The 17,085-nt window shown below is 42.7% G+C and overlaps 1 protein-coding gene across 1 annotated transcript in view; it reads right to left on the bottom strand.

The window, feature by feature from the left end:
* Positions 1 to 16,751, bottom strand: part of CLNK (cytokine dependent hematopoietic cell linker) — a 174,382-nt gene extending 157,631 nt beyond the window's left edge. Inside the window, exons 1-2 of the mRNA XM_059165328.1 lie at positions 16,480 to 16,751; positions 2,247 to 2,299 (exon numbers count right to left, since the gene is read on the bottom strand). Coding sequence (XP_059021311.1) covers positions 2,247 to 2,257 — 11 coding nt within the window. The 5' untranslated portion in view covers positions 2,258 to 2,299; positions 16,480 to 16,751. The remainder of the gene's footprint in view (positions 1 to 2,246; positions 2,300 to 16,479) is intronic.
* Positions 16,752 to 17,085: the final 334 nt, after the last annotated feature.

Raw genomic sequence — 17,085 nt, 5'->3', positions numbered from 1 at the left:
TGGAAGCCTGATGAGATGAGATGAGATTGCCAAAAGGTCAACTGTCTGTCTAAAAATCAAAGCTACCCAAAGTCCTCATGGGAGGGAGACACCTTTCTTCTCTATGCAGGAGACTGTTGGCATAGTGTGGAATCACAGGGAGAAACAGAAGCAGGGATGCAGGGTAGGGGCTCTCAATCACAAAACCAGTTGGAAACTTACAGCACATACTGCTGAGATTGTCAAAGTAACCCCACAGTCCCCCCCAAGAAGGGGGTGGGTCTGAAAATAAAGCATGCCCTAGCAGGTTGAATGACAGCCCTAAAATATTTCCATGCCCAAATCCTAGACACTTGTGAACATGACCTTATGAGGAAGAAGAGTCCTTGCAGATGTAATTAAGTTAAGGATTTTGAGATGAAATCATCCTGGATTATTAGAGGGACCCTAAACCAAATGACAAATGTCCTTAAAAAAGAAACATGAGGGAGATCTGAGACAGGCCGAGGAAGAGAAGGCATAGACACAGAGAAAAAGGCCAGTGAGAGTGGAGACAGCCAGCGGAGTGATGTAGGCACAAGCTGAGGAACACCTGGGACCACCAGAAACTGGGGACAAGGTGGCAGTGGTGGTTAAGAAGCGATTTTCTTCGGAGGCTTTGAAGTGAGCAGGGGCCTGTGCACAACTTGATTTTGGACTTTTGTCTCCGTGAACTTTGAAAGAACACAGTTTTGGTTGTTTTAAGCCACCCAGGTTGGTAGGAAGCAGATGCACCTGCCTTACCATTCATTCCACTGCCACAGACTTTATCTTACAGTGAAGCTGCTGACTGCCATGTCCATCAGTGATTGTAGTTCATTGTCTTTGTCATGCAACCCTGATCAGCCAGCTCTCTGACCTACGCTGGCCTCACCTGCCCAGCCCCTGCCTTCCTCAGTTTCCTGCAGAACGGGATAAATAGAATTTGGAATCAGACTCCAGTTCCAGCCCTGGCTCCATCCCCACTTTCTGTGCTGTCTCAGAGGAGTCACTTAGACCAGGAAGCTGATGCCCAGAGAAGGTGGTGATGCCTGCCATCTGGCCACGCTCGCCACCACACTCGTAAGATCAAAGAAAAGAAGGGCGTCCTGGCACCTCATACCGAAGAGATGCTCCATGAGCTAGATTCTGAGCCAAAGGCAGAGCCCACCTGTGAACCATGTGCCAGGAAGCTCCCGCTGCACTTCCATGGCAAGAAGGGATGCAACAGCCCCAGCTTCTACATCCCACAGGCCTGGGGCTGGCTGTGTGTCAGTTTGTCCCCCTCCAGACACCTGGGGGCAACTGGGAAAGCTGTGATGCTGGAAGAGCCCCCTCTGTGTCACTCTGGACACCAACCCTGCCTCCGGCATCCACCTAGGAGACCCAGGCATCACCTGGTTAACCTGGGCTGTTCCCCAGGCTCCCTCCAGGGCCAGGAATCCACCTAGAAACCAGTCAGTTAGTTCTTCTCCAGGACAGATCCTGCTTTCTGGAAGGAAGATCAGGTAATGTCCCAAATATCAAACAGCTGTAAAATGATGGAGCAAAACAAAGGATGCACACTAGGTGTTCCTAACTCTGAAACTCATGCTCTGTCTCACACAATGACAGAATAATAGCGCTACCTTTCCAACTGGCACAATAAAGCAAAGTAGATTGATTTTAAAATTAGTACACCCAAAATTTTCAATTAAAAACATTTTTTGTGTGTGTTTTTCATTATAAATATCTCTTACGAATTGGAGGTCTGCTCTTTTTTTATTTATTATAGTCATAGACATCAGGAACAGGATGAGTATTTTTTGTGGAATCAGATACACATTAGGATACCCTCAACTGACCACTTCACCCCTCTGGGTGCTCTACAAAAAGACAGCTGGACTCTAAGTTCTCTGCGGTGGGAACAAGTGTGACAACCATGGTCGCTTTGGTTCTATCTTCAGGCAATGGGGTGTAACACAATGGGTGGTATTTGGGGGTGGCCTTCGAGCATTCTGGTGCTGGGTGTCTTGTCCCCATCCTGGCGGCACTCCCATGCTGGGCAAGAACAAGTGGACTGCCCACAGAAAAAGCCAGTGCTATCGAAAAGACGCTCAGTGAACACAAACACGCACAACCTCGACCCTGGACTCTCTGGCTCGGCCTTGAAACCGGAAATGCCCTTCTCACGGGGGTTGCGGGAGCACCCTTCCTTCCTTCGCTAGGAGAGGGGAGATTGGGACTCACAGTGACGTCACAGTACTTACTGTCTGTTCATAGTTCTTGGCTCCCCGCAAATAAGAGGGATCTTCAGTTCAGCCTGTAGAAACAAAAAGTGAACTCGTTACTGAGCCAGACACATCGTGTTTTAATTCTGGTGAACGCTACTGTCGTTTCTTGTTAAAATGGGACACAGGTGCCAGCTAAGAGGAAGTGATGGGGAGAGAATCAATCCAGGTTGATAATTGGTTTATTTCTGGAGCGGGGTGGGGGAGGGGACTTTTCCCTGACATGCTGTCCTCTTTCTGTCAGGATCCATCCTGTCTGCCCCGGGGAGCTGAGCACACACATCCTGAGTCTGGTTTTCCCTAGCGTGCAATTGTGTACTTCCCCTGGGCACCCAGGATGTGTTAGCCCCTGCTTGGAGGGGGGTGGGGGGGATGCTCTGCTCTGGGCGCCTGTGCTCATGCAGGAGAAGGAATGTTTCTCCTTTCCAAGCGTGACCTGCCATGAAATATTTATTGGGAAGCTTCAATTCTATAGCACTTTGCACAGAACACAACATTTTATTTGTGGCTTGTATTCACTCACATAGGAGAGATTATTAACTCCGTTTACCATATAAATTAGCCATAGAGACCCTGGGAGTATTCAGTAAGAGCTTTACATCAGTGATTACATTTAATCTACATAAAGGCCCTGGGGGTATGAAGGATATTGCCCATGGTATCAGTTGGAGTTCTAGCAAGAAACAGATAGCATGCTCAAATTGATAATTTGAGAAGTTTAATAAGAAGATGGTTTAAAGGTTATGAACAGGGGTGCCTGGGTGGCACAGTGGGTTAAGCCTCTGCCTTCCGCTCAGGGTCCTGGGATCCAGCCCCACATTGGGCTCTCTGCTCAGCAGGGAGCCTTCTTTCCCTTCTATGCCTACTTATGATCTCTCTCTGTCAAATAAATAAATTAAAAAAAATTTTAAATGTATGAACAAGGTATGGGGAAACCATGAAGGAAAGTGAAGGGCCTGGGTGTGTTTTTGCCATGCTTGGGCCTGGAGGAGTCAGGGGAGCTAGCGGTCACTGGGACCCAGACAGGGGGCTAGTGGGAAGGGAACCAAGGCTTCCACAGTATGAGGGACACACAGGGAGGAAGTGTGGTGGGTGAGAAAACCCCATCTCACAATTCTCTTGGCCAGAATCTCCTGCTGCTGTCTCCCATTGGCCAAACTCAACAGGAACCCAAGGGTGAGGAGGCATTGTTGCAGTTTCTACCCATCAGCCTCCTGGGACTCCTGTCTGAGCATAGCAGGGTAGGGAGTGGACTTCAATGGTAAAAAAAAAATGAGGTTCAGGGAAGTTAACTTAAGTGCCCCAAATCACCCATGTGCAGGAGAAGTCTGAATGCATAGGACTTAAAAATGCCATTTCCTGGCCAGTTACCATATTACACCCCACTGAGCACTAGGCACTTCTAGATCATCCTGCCAGCCATCCGTTGGCATTTATGCATCCATCTATCCAACTGCTATATACTGAAAACTTACTTTGTGCAAATATTGTGCCCAAAAAGACATAGTCTCTGTCCTCAAGGCACTCCTAAAACTCAGTATCATATAGATTCTGCCTCTTTCTAGGATGGCTGTTATCTAAATGCTTTGTAAAAACAGTTGCATATGAAACAAAACCAATCCTCTATGCTTTGGAGTCCAGGGGAATCTTCACAAAAGAGAGAGTCCTTGAACTGAGTCTTGCAGAGTGAGTCTACCTTTTCTTAGCCCAGAAGTAGGGGAAGTGTGTTGGGCAAATGCAGTGACATGTGCAAAGATATGAAGATGTTAGAATACCCAGTGTTCCGGAGAGGCTTTATCCTGCTTGTCGGAACACGGGGGTCAGCAGCTTGAATGTTGATAGTACATGGGAAGGAGTCCACTGGGATTTGGATTGTTAGGGACCACGCATGACAAAGACTAGGCTTTGGACTTGAGCTGTATGTCCTGGACCAGTAAAGGCAGGAGAGTCATTGAAGAGCCAGACTAAGCTCCAGGTGTTCAGAAACCCTGTGTGTGACTTCACAGCTGTGTGCCCCACTTTCTGCTTCCAGTGAGTCGCTGCATGGAAAGGGGAGACAGCTGCTAGGTTCTCATCCACTGACAGTCCTCTCTGGATGTGGTGTGGTATATCTAGGGCTTGGCCTCTTTGAAAGTTGTCTCCTCCATGGAGGTGGGGAACAGGGCTTGAACCTTTACCCATATAACACAAACGATGTGAACCAAATACTGGAAAGGTCCTGCACTGAACGTTGAAGGATGCTGCTTGGTCCCAGCACTGCTGTTAACCGTCTGTGTGACCTTGTAGGAGCTGTCGGTGTCTCCTCATTTATAAATGCTAATGCATAAATCTTTCTTTTACTGTGCTGTTTTAACTATGAAATCAGTTGATGCATCTGAAAATGTTTTGCAAACAATACAACATTATGGAAAGATGCACAAGCAATCACTTGTATAACAAAGTCTGCAGATTGTTGTAACCTCAGCTATGTTACATTTGGGTTTCTAGGGTTATACTGACATTGATTTTTGGATATTAATATTTAGAGGAATTAAATTATTTGATTATGGTCACATAGGACAGATTTGCTCCCCCTTCCCCACTTCAGGACCACCCACCACTTAAATGTGTTGCTTAAACACTCCCTTCATTTTTTTTTTTTTTAATTTCTTTTCAGCGTAACAGTATTCATTGTTTTTGCACAACACCCAGTGCTCCATGCAATCCGTGCCCTCCCTAATACCCAACACCTGGTTCCCCCAACCTCCCACCCCGTACCCCTTCAAAACCCTCAGGTTGTTTTTCAGAATCCATAATCTCTCATGGTTCACCTCCCCTTCCAATTTCCCTCAACTCCCTTCCCTTCTCCATCTCCCCATGTCCTCCATGTTATTTGTTATGCTCCACAAATAACTGAAACCATATGATAATTGACTCTTTCTGCTTGACTTATTTCACTCAGCATAATCTCTTCCAGTTGTCCATGTTGATACAAAAGTTGGGTATTTATCCTTTCTGATGGAGGCATAATACTCCATAGTGTATATGGACCACATCTTCCTTATCCATTCCTCTGTTGAAGGGCATCTTGGTTCTTTCCACAGTCTGGCAACCGTGGTCATTGCTGCTATGAACTTTGGGGTACAGATGGCCCTTCTTTTCACTACATCTGTATCTTTGGGGTAAATATCTAGTAGTGCAATTGCCTTCATTTCTTTAAGTGCATCAGTTAGCAATGTTGAGATGGGATACAGGAAGATAATTTAAATGGAAGGATCATAGGGTGCAGGACAGTCCCCTCCAAGGGCTTACTGCTTCAGATCAGAGGCTTGGGGATGTGGCCCCAGGGAAGAAGCTGCTTTCCAGCCTCACCTGCCATCTTCTGTATATCCTTGAACAAGGATTTTTGAAGTACCTTGAACATGGTACTGAAGTGTTCTGCCTCAGTTTTCACCTGAAAAATGATCAGTTTGGCCAAATAGGTCTCTTTCAGCTCAAAGATTCTGTAATATAATCTGAGGACTTTAGAGGAGAGTGGGGTGAGGAGATAGGTTAGCTCTGTGATGGGTATCAAGGAGGGTATGCATTGCAAGGAGCACTGGGTGTTATATGCAAAAAATGAATCATGGAACACTACATGAAAAATTAATGATGTACAGTATGGTGACTAACACAACATAATAAAAATGAATATAAAAAAGATAGAAAGAATAGTTCTATTTAAAAAAACAAACAAACAAACTATAATTCTGTGGTGCCTGGGTGGCTCAGTCAGTTGAGAATCTGCCTTCAGCTCAGGGTCCTGGGATTAAGCCCCATGTTGGGCTCCTTGCTCAGTGGGGAGTCTGCTTCTACCTCTTTCTCTGTGCTCTCGCAAAGTTGGGCGAAATTGGAGGGGAAACGAACTATGAAAGACTGTTGACTCTGAGGAACTAACTGAGGGTTTTGGGGGTTTTGGAGGGGAGGGGGGTGGGAGGTTGGGTAAGCCTGGTGGTGGATATTGCAGAGGGCATGTATTGCATGGAGCACTGGGTGTGGTGCATATACAATGAATTCTGGAACACTGAAAAGAAATAATATAAAAAAAAATCCAAAAGAAAAAACCCTGTAATTCTTTCATATTTGGTGACAAAAAATAGTCTAAAAAAGTTGGATGTATGTTCTTATGTTTCTCCCATTTTACTGTCTTCTCTAATCAAGCTTCCTGCAGAGGCTTTGCTGAAGTCCTCACATGGAGGGCATCGGGAATGGACAGGGTAGGGGCTGGGGAGGAAACCTTTAACTTTTGCCATGTTCTTCAACCTTCGTAAATTATTTGATCTGTAACAGCTCGTGATTTAAAATCTTAGTAAGTGTTCAGAAAAGATATAACTAGCAGCTTGCGAGAGATGTGAACGGCCTATTATATAAAAAGAATTTCAAAATGTCGTGAGAAGCATCCAAACTTTCTAGCATTTAAAAAGCAAAATTTGGGGTCTTAGGGACCCACAACAAAGTACAAGCCAACCAGGTGGTGGCATCAGCATGACGTAATGGGTGGCGCTTTCCAAGATAAGCCACTCTTTGCTTTATTCGGAGTGTCTAAGAGCTGCCCCAGAATGCTGTAGTTCTATCTGATCTCAGTCACTTTGAAAAGGATGTGGTGAGAATGAGGTGTGGTGAGCAGACAGAATTTCGTGTCCATAGGCTTTAGGAAAGTGGTACATTATCAAGGCTCTTCCCTTCCTGACATGTGTATGTAATGAACATCCAACGCCTATTATGTGTCCCTGCTCCACCCCAGGTAACCCCGTAGGTTCTGTATTATCATCATTATTTTAAACAAAACCAAACTGACATTCACGGAAGTTAAGTAATGGGCCCTACATTGCACGTACAATAAACTGCAAACCATCGCCCTTGATACTTTTTAGTAATACGTTGGGGCAACAATCTACCTGCTCTGAGACTCAGCTCGCTCATACGTGATGTGGGGGTAACACAACAGGTATGGTAAGGCTCCTGTGAGGATTACAGGAAAGCTATCTAAGCTATCTAAGATATGGAAAGATAGGGATTGACGTTAACTTGAACTTTAAGATGAAACGTCCTGTATGACTTAGAGGCTTTCGTCTTCAAAATGAGAAGCACTTCCCTCTGCTCATGACCATGGGTGGGGCAAGTGGGTTCTCACAGTTCTCTGACCTTCAGAATTACCTGGGGAACTATTACAACTACTGAAGGCCCATAAAATCTGATCCAGTTGTTCTGGGGTGGAGCCCAGATACTGATATTTTTGAAAATGCCCCAGGTATTTTGAGGCGCAAGGCAGCAGAATGAAGTGGACGTGAGAGCTTCCCTTCTCAGCTCTCTGCCTGGGGCCACACACTGGCATTTTCTCATTCCTAAGTGAAGTACCAAAGGGTACATCCATCTGCCTCACTGTCCCCGGTTCATCCTAAATGGAAATTCAGCCATGCCACTGTTCATAACAACTCTATATGCTTGAAGTTATTTCTGTGTTAATTTTCAGTGAAATGTGTAAAGCAAACCCACCGCATCCAAACACTGACACCGCAGATAAGAGTGGGAAAGGCTTCGAATCTCACCAGGCAGTAATTCCTGTGTCAGATCTCACTATAGGCAATGAGTGAGGAAAACCCAGGCTCCCACGACTGTCGTTTGGGTTTGGGATTGTTCATGTATTCTGTGAGGTTCTGCTATGTGTTAAGCACCATCCATGGAGATATTAGGAATTAGAGACCACAGAACAAGGCCCTGTCTAGTAACACTGGTTTGTTTCTGTATGGCACTGAAAGCAACTATATTAAATATGTGTCTGTAAATAATAGAGGAATATATGGTGGTATTGGAACACAGAGGAAAGCATGCCCAGAGGGGTCCATGCACCTTCCTGGGGTCAGTGGAGGATTTCATTACTCGTTTCTCTACTGCTCCTTATGAGTTGTCCTGACTCCTTCTTGGGGCATGATAATGGAAGGGAGAGGAGACCCCCAGGCCATCATGGAGCTTCCAGGTCTAGAGATTGTCCAAGATAAAAGAGCAACCCAGAGATGCTATAAGGTCCAGCCAGGGAGAAAAATCACATGTGTTTGTACATTTATTTTATTTTTTTTTAAAACAAATTGGGGCATTTCCTTTAGTTTCTCTTCCTAGTTAGCCACAGAAACAAAGGCTAACCCTGGCTTTTGTGATCAAAGAGAAGGCATGCTTAGGTACCATCTGTCAGTCACAGCAGGGTCCTTGGTGCAAATGGCACTGGTATGTCCAGAGCTGGCTCTGTGGTGGGAATGCTGGCAGAAGCACGTGGGATTCCCAAAAAGAGCTGCACTCTGCCTGTGGGGGCCCACAGTCAGGGAGGAACCTGGCAGGAGATCCTGGGGCCCTGGGGAGTCTGTGAGGACAGGCCACCTCTTTTCATGATCACTGTTTATTTCTCCAACAAGGAGAGATATCAACTGTATTAAACGTTAGATGCCAATGCAAATCTCCTCTTAAATGCCAACACGGTGCTATAATTGCCGGACCAATGTACCAGCTTCCAAAACCTAGGCAGGAGAAACAGAATACACTCTTAATTCATTTTGGCTTAGAGATCTGTGCTTTCATTTCGGTGACAGAATTCTCATGGGATTTACAGACATCTAAGGCTCTGAAACTCCTTGGGGTCCAAAATGAGTCCAGTTTGAGCAACATTGCTTTACCCTATGGTACCAACATTAAAAGGCAATCCATTGCTCTCAAGGGATACAGAGGGCCATATCAAAGAGAGGAGCACAGTATGGCTGGGAGCTGAGAGGAGTCCCTGCTCTAAGCATCCATTTTGGCCAAATAGCCACACGGTTTTGGAGGGATGGTCTCGGTTACTACATTCAATTAGCTTACTAAGTACTTTGTGGGTTGAAAAGCATTTTTTAAGAAGATAATGGATTTGATGGTTAAAGCACATAAATATTTCAGAAAACTATTAAAATAAAGAAAGCAAGGTCCTATAGATAGACTATAAGATTTGCTTAAGATTTCCAAAGAACGTACATTAGATTTGGGCTTTAAAACCAGAATGGCTGTTTCTAAGCTTGAAATTCATCTGGGGTCTCAGTGAATATGTTAGGAAGGGAAGACTTGTTTTATAAATGGATTGGATTTTGGTGCGGATCTTAATCCGAAAATAATTAATACCCTTATGGTACCATAAACAGTTTAAACAATTGGAAATATGTAAAGCAACAAATCACATTTCCTTGTTATCCTGGAGAACTCTTGTTCTCCACTGGGAATTCACCAGTGCTACCAAACTGAGCTTGCAAAGAGACATGTTATCATAAATACTTCTGCTGCATTTCACCTGATCTGAAATTAATATTTTATGAAGGAAAAACAATGCATTTATGGTGAAGATTTTTTTTTTTTGCTCTCAAATACTTCTCACTTATTCCTCAAAGATAAGGCTTATTATAAAAATGCTAGCCTCTTTATTTCAAAGTTTAAGAAACATCATGCCAGTAATGACTGTATCTGAATGGACACAGGAAATGGCTGAAAGCTAACTCTGAACTGGTGGGGAGGATATTAGAGATGGTCAGGAAGCTACGATGTAGCTCTGCAGCTGAAACTGGGTCAAGGCTGGAGGGGAGGGTCAGAATTAAGGTTTGATGCTTTTTTTCATTAAACCTTGAAAACAAGAAAGAATCCAGCATAAAGTGCATACAATACACATCTAGTTCTCTAAATAGTCACATCCAACAAATCCCAAATGACAGATGTCACTTGGAGTTGAGGCAGGGAATGAGGGGTCACTGTGTGAATATTTTGGGGACTAGGACCAAGGAATGTGCTCGTGTGTCTGTGCGTGCACATGTATGTCTGTCCATGCACACATGCATACGCTTTGAGTAAACATGTTGAAACATCTGACTTTTCAGATGCAGATGTTTATTGATTTGGTCACAGTTATACACGGCTTTCTTCTATTTCATACAAAAAATGAGAAAGTTACATCTTAGAGATGCTCAGACGTAGAGGAAGCTGTGTGCTGATTGGATTTATATTTCTGTACCTTGTCAGAACAATCAGCTACATTTAATTAAGTATAACATTTAATTTTATTGGATTTCCAACAAATGGAGGCATTTGAGTCAAATGGATTGTTATTATAGATTTTTTTTTGAGGAATATAGAAGACTGCTTTTCTAGTTTTTCTGCTATTAAGTATGGGCATATTATTTAAAAAAAAAAAGATTTTGCAACTGTCTTGGTAACAAGTAACCTCCCTTAAGTATCTCAAGGTAATGTGCACCTGCATCCATTTTTTTTCTTATTTTAAATGATTTTGAAAACACCCTTAGTGATCTGATGCAAACTATAGATTTTAGAATATATCCCCATTGGTGCATTTTGTTTTCAAAACTCATATCTTTTTCTCTGCTGCAGAAAGTGTTCCCTTCCTTCCGTGGTAGGGTTTTTCTTTCCCCACTTTTTCTCATTTTGTAGTAAATAGCTTCTTGCTTTATCCTTTTTTTCACTCACTCATGCTGTTTCCTCACCACCCTCTCTTCCTTCTACCCTCGCTTCCTTCATCCTTCCCCTCCTCCTCCTCCTCCTTCTCTCCCATCCTTCCCTCTTCCTGCTCTCTTATCATCGAGGTAGTTTTACTGCTCAGATAAAACTAGACTGTAGCAAAAACAAAATGTAGATTATTGAGAGCTTAATCAGATGTTTTGGAGTGCTGGGTGTTATAATAAGAAATGAATCTTGGAACACTACATCAAAAACTAATGATGTGTTGTGTGGTGACTAAAATAACACAATAAAAATTAAAATCAGAAAAAAATAAAGGTTTTCCTGTTTATTTCAACCTGTTTGCATCTGGCTTTCATAAAATCAAGGCAGAAACACACTGAGTGGGGCTAGCACTTCCAGGCCCTTATCTGTCTGTCTGTCTATCTATCTATCTATCTACCTACCTACCCATCTATCATCTCTCTGCCATTACCTGACACAATTTACAGGCTGGCCCTTGGATGGAGATTGGTCCAGGGACCCTACCTCCCCCATGGACATCTAAAGGTCCATAGTGAAAGCATTGTCATTCTTAAAATAGTCATTTATTAAGCATCAGCTATATGCTGGTCATTTTCTGAGGATCTGTTTCACAATAAAGTGGGTCTCAAAGAAGTTCGAGAGCATCTTTAAGCCCAAATACAGGACAAGAAAAGCCAGGTAATCTAATAGACACTGAACTGAGAGTAATGTAATCAGTAACAACAACAACAACAATAACAACAATAACAATAACACCATCTGCTGAATGCCAGAACCCTATGTAGGACACCCTGTTTACTTTAGATTCCATCCTCAGGCAACAATCCAAATGACCTAGATTTTTCAATATTGAACAATTCTGTCATTTTATTCAGCAAGAGCCCTCTTGAGCCAAATCTGTCTAGTGAACAAATGCACAGTATGGATTCAGATGAGGTCACTGCTTTCTTTGAAACTTCAAGTGCATTTAGAACTTAACCCCTGAATTGAGCTTCCTCCATATAATTAACTCTTTCTTCTCCCCCTTCTTTTATTCAGGATCACTGGCCCGGCAAGATAGGAAGCAGGTCTTTAAGACCCAGTGTGCTTAACCGTACAGAGCACTGTGCAACTTTGACTCTGTTTCTCCAGTCTGAAAAGGGGGATATAAACACTCACCCTCCCTTGCTCATAGGATGGGTTTGAAGACCAAATGGGATGATGGAAGTGAAAGTATCTTGTCAACTATAAATGGTTATGCGATCTAGTTCAACAGGTAACTATTGAGCAATTTCTAAAAGTATCAGTACTGTGAAGGACAGTAGGATTTCAAATTGGCAAGGAAAGTGTTTTAAAGAAATTTGTACCTTTTTTCAATAAGTCTTAATATTTTTAGAGGATTGGTACATTTGAGGAGTTGCAAGACACTTCCAAGGCTTTGAAAGATGAATGATTAAAATAAATATGAAAATGAGGAAATTAGCTTTCTGGAGAAATCACCTTAAAACAGGACTTCTTTAGGTCAAAACTCTTAAAGAAGGAAAGGAAGCCAAGGAACCTAATGGAGGTTTGCTTGAATACATATTAAGCTGATGATAACTGTGCTAAAAATGATAATATAGCCACTATCCTTTACTTTGCTCTTAATAATTGCCTTGCACTATAATAAGTAATTTTTTATGTACTGCGTCACATTCTTGCCCACACATCCAGAAGGTGAGTATTGCAATTCCATCTTTTAAAGGATGACTTGGGATTCTGAGAGATTAAATAAGCTGTTGAAAGCATTCTGCTAGGTAGTAACAGTCTGAACCTAAACCCAGGTTCTTTCTTTCTCAAAGAATAGGTGGAGTCAAGTAGTAGGAAGATCTTGGGAACAGAAGTAAGAGTTTGGGGTTGGAAAGTGTTCTTATGGGGAATTCCCATAGAGGTAGAGCTGGTCAGGAGATCCCCGGACATGCCCAGGACTAAGGGGGACTTGAGCTATGAACATCCATAGGAGTTATGGGGCAGAGTGGCTCTCAGGTGCCTATCAAGACATCAGACTATCGATAGTTCAGGGAGTCCAGAGAGTGTAATGACACAGCTCTGACTTTCTTTGCATGAAGTTACCTCCCTACATTAATTTGGTTTCCTGGATAGATTTGCCTATTGGAAAGGAACTTATAACCTAAGTCACTTTTAACACTTCACAATCACAGAAGATAGATACATGGACCAGAATGCCAGAATGAGATAATACTGCTGAGTCCTATCAACTTTGAAAGCCTTAGATGAAATCTGCAAAACCCATGATTAAATATGGGTCCACCAGAACCCCACAAAAGCTTAACTCTCTCAGAGGTTGGGTCTGGGCCTTAGGCACCCCTCATATTTACCTCACACTAAATTCAACAGAAAACCCACCACAATGGAAGACTGTGTCTTCAAACACATGGATATGGAATTTCCATGTCATGTTCAGATCTTCTGACTCCTCTTGGTTTAGGTGGTGGGTAACTATGCACAGTGTCATGTCAGCATGGTGAACTTCTATTTATTATGCTTAAGTGTTTGGGAAATAGTCCTTCAATTAGCATCACCAATGAGATAAAATAACCAAACTCATATACCAATTTGCTATTGCTTGTGGTCTATCTGAGACATCAGAAAATGCTGTTGTTTAGTTTGAAAGAAAATGATGTTATGATCATGACCCTGAACACATACAGCAGAGCACTGAGGAAGCCTCACAGGAGCTTGGGACTCAGGAATACCCAGGTCCCCTTTTTGGCTTTACCTCTTATTCACTGTGTAAAGTGGACAGTGTAGGGAATCTCTCTGAACACCAGCATTCTTTTGTACAGAGTAAGACTAAATATACCTACTAAAAAAAGAGAGTGAACCATGATGATGATTTCCAATGTATCCCATCCACAAAATAACAAATGAAACAAAAACCACAAAGTATATTTCCATAATGACTTTTTCACAGTTCTGTTTTCCATGGTAATTTTTCTTTCTTAAGTTACTGATACTGAACTTTAGCCATATCTTTTCAGACTTACTGATAATTCACCTTGCAACATCACTGGACATTTTGTTTCATCAGTAAAAACCTTCAACCTAATTTAGATTCAAGTACTTATCTCGGTTTAATGCTGTAACCCCTTAGAGCCCTGTATCTTTCTCACACTAGAACGGGTAGGTATAGCCTGGAGGAACTCTTCAGAACTCGGGTCTTGGTACACCATGGCAATTGTCTACAATGTTGTCTATAACTGCTTTTTTTTTTTTTATAAGATTTTATTTATGTATTTGACAGGCAGAGATCACAAGTAGGCAGAGAGGCAAGCAGAGAGAGAGAGGAGAAAGCAGGCTCCCCGCTGAGCAGAGAGCCCGATGCGGGGCTCGATCCCAGGACCCTGAGATCATGACCTGAGCTGAAGGCAGAGGCTCAACCCACTGAGCCACCCAGGTGCCCCTATAACTGCTTTTTAAAAAAAAATATTATTGAATTATAGTTGACATATGAATATAAGTGCTTTATGTAGTGGTGTTCATAAAAAGATGCTTCTAGAGTGAGCTCTGCTACTCACTGTTTGACCTTGGCAGTGGTACCTCTCAGCTGCCACTTGTCTATTTCCTGAACGTGATTTCTGTGTCAGACACCATATGTATGCTCTCATCTTCACAAACTTACAAAGTGTATTATTTTACCCAGTTTTGAGTTACAACACATCATCAACAGCTGACTGAAGCTCAGAGAGGTTAAGTCACTTACCCAAAGACACACAAGTCACACATCACATTCACATACAGTGTTGACTGACCTCAAAGCACCTTCTTTTTCTATTTCACCATATTGTACAACCACATCAACTTCCCAGAGCCTCAGTGGCAACATCTCTTAAATGACCTGGTGTCACCCTGCCCACTTAGTAAAGGCTGCTTGTACAAGACTATGCAACTGTGATATCACATGCAACTGTGATATATTACTATTGTTTAATGAGATTATTAAAATAAAATATTCATAAATTCATCCATATTAATAATTCCATGGTAATCATGGGAATGTTTTAAGAGTAAGGTCAGCACTGATTTGGGGTAAGGAAAGTAATGGTGAGTAAGTTGACATTTATTGAGTGCTTACTAAGTGCTAAATATGTGCCATATTTCATTTAGTATAAATAGTATATTATTGAAGCTAAAAAGTTGTCAGTGCAAGTGTTATGTGATCTTGGTCCATTATAAAGATGCAGGAATTGAGGATTGGTCCAAGTGGCAAGAATTTGGATCCTGACCAACTCGTCAGATGTTAAATCCCACAGTCTTTCCAGGACAGAACCTGACTCAAGGCAAAGTGAGCTAGAAATATGGTCTCCTGATGCTAAGGCCAGCGCTGGCCAGATGGTACAGAAAAGGATAATCTTTGGTTTTAGAATGGTCTTGTTCATGGAGTTGTCTAAGTGGGCTCCTTGGAGAGAAGAAGAGAAATATCACCATTAAATATTTCTAACACTGCTCCAGGAACGGCTTTAAGATGAACCCCAGGAAGCTGCCAAGAAACATCATTCTTATCAGTCAGCTCAGGTGAAGTCAGGGTACTTCTGAATTCTCCTATGGCATTAGTAGCTGGGCAACCTTGAACATTTACTTGGACCACTCAAGTTCCTCTGTAAATGGGGGAAAATACTAACCTAGCTCAAAAGGTTGGGTGTGAGGATCAAGGGAGTTAATACCTACAGATTGGCCAGCAAGAGATGGAGCTGTAAATGCTAAAAAGCATTTCCTGCTTCTCTGGGGCACATTTTATCTTGAGTTTCTCAGAGGTTTTCTGAAGTACTGTCATTTTTCTGGCAGACCTCCAACTGACCTGGTCTATAGGCCTTCCTGAGATTTGAAATAACCATTCCCTATGGTTTGAGGGCCCCCCAGGAAACCAATGGAGAAACATCATTGAGGGTCTATGCTACAATAGAACAAAGAGGATAATCAAATAAGTAACACTTGCACACAATTAAAAAAAATCATTATTGATAAAGTGCAGCCATGTCAGTATCTTTTAAAGCAGACAGACTTTGAGGACACCAACTCTCTTTTCTATCTCACTCACTGATGTCTTATTTGTTCTTTCCAAGAAACACCTGGCAGAGATGCCTCCCGGCATCTTGGAGGGTGAACACTGTACCCACCTTCACTCTTACTCTTAGGCTCCTCACCTCTGTGAGTGGAAGGATGGTTGGCATGATTACAAAGTCACACCAAACCAGAAAGGAAATTATTTCAATTTAGAACATTAAAAAAAGAAACATATATCCACAGGGGCTCCAGGAGTTAACTTCTGCTTTCAATGACCTACTTTGAATTGTGTCTGCCTTTCTAGGGGGCTGTCCTAATGAAGGTCAGCCAAGAAAGCCAGCAACCAGGCTGGCCTTTAGGTTTTAGTAGCAAACAGTCAGGGGTTCTAAGCTCCAGAATGAGAAGATTGAAAACATCTAGTCTTTAAATTTTTAATTGGTACATATCTTGATTTTTTTCTTCCAGCAGAATGAAGGATTCTTTAAAAACTGAGTTAAGGGAGCTGGCTTTCTTTATGCCATTCAATGCTTTATAGAAGGCCCAGCACTGAATGTTATAAAAACAATTTTTGCTTGGTGTCAGCTCTTTCCTAATGATCCTTTATGCCAGTGAGATGCCCATTCAGTTGGAGCTGGCCTCCTTAGTTTACCTGAAGAGCCGTGGAGGTGCACAAGGTCCCGTGCTGAGATGTTGGTCTCCTGTGAGGGGCCACCGTGGCAGCATTGCAGAAAACTCTGGGAGCCAGTAATCCGTAATGCAATGAGGTGAATTATTCTCAATTCTAAGCAGTGTCCTTTAGCAGAAAGCCCCTCCTAGGTCCGTTTTAGGTTTGGTTTCCTGTGAAATGTGACCACAGATTAGGGTGGTAGGACCTGTGTGTGAGTAGGACTTCCTCTTCAGTTGAAACAAAGCACGTGAAGCCGTTGAGGCTGAAGTCTTCTGACCCAAAAGGGTGTCCTTAAAGACACATGGAGTCCCTGAGTGGCCCATCACATTTATAGAACACACTAAAATGGATTTCTGAGCAACATTCAAGCATCAAATATGGGTTTTTCTGGTCTTGTTTCACTTGTGCACTGAATACTGATTATCTTATGACTTGATGTTGCCAGTGGCTCCCTGAGACCACACAAGACACATGGACCAGATCCTTCAGGTGTGATGGAGAGAACATGGGGTCTGGAAAGAGAAATGCCTGGCTCTTACTTCTGTTGTACTAATTGTTAGTTGGTGATCTTGGACAAGGTGCAGTTTC

This window comes from Mustela lutreola, chromosome 1 (genome assembly GCF_030435805.1).
Source record: "Mustela lutreola isolate mMusLut2 chromosome 1, mMusLut2.pri, whole genome shotgun sequence".
Lineage (NCBI taxonomy): Eukaryota > Metazoa > Chordata > Mammalia > Carnivora > Mustelidae > Mustela > Mustela lutreola.
This window is presented reverse-complemented; position numbering and strand designations above follow the sequence as displayed.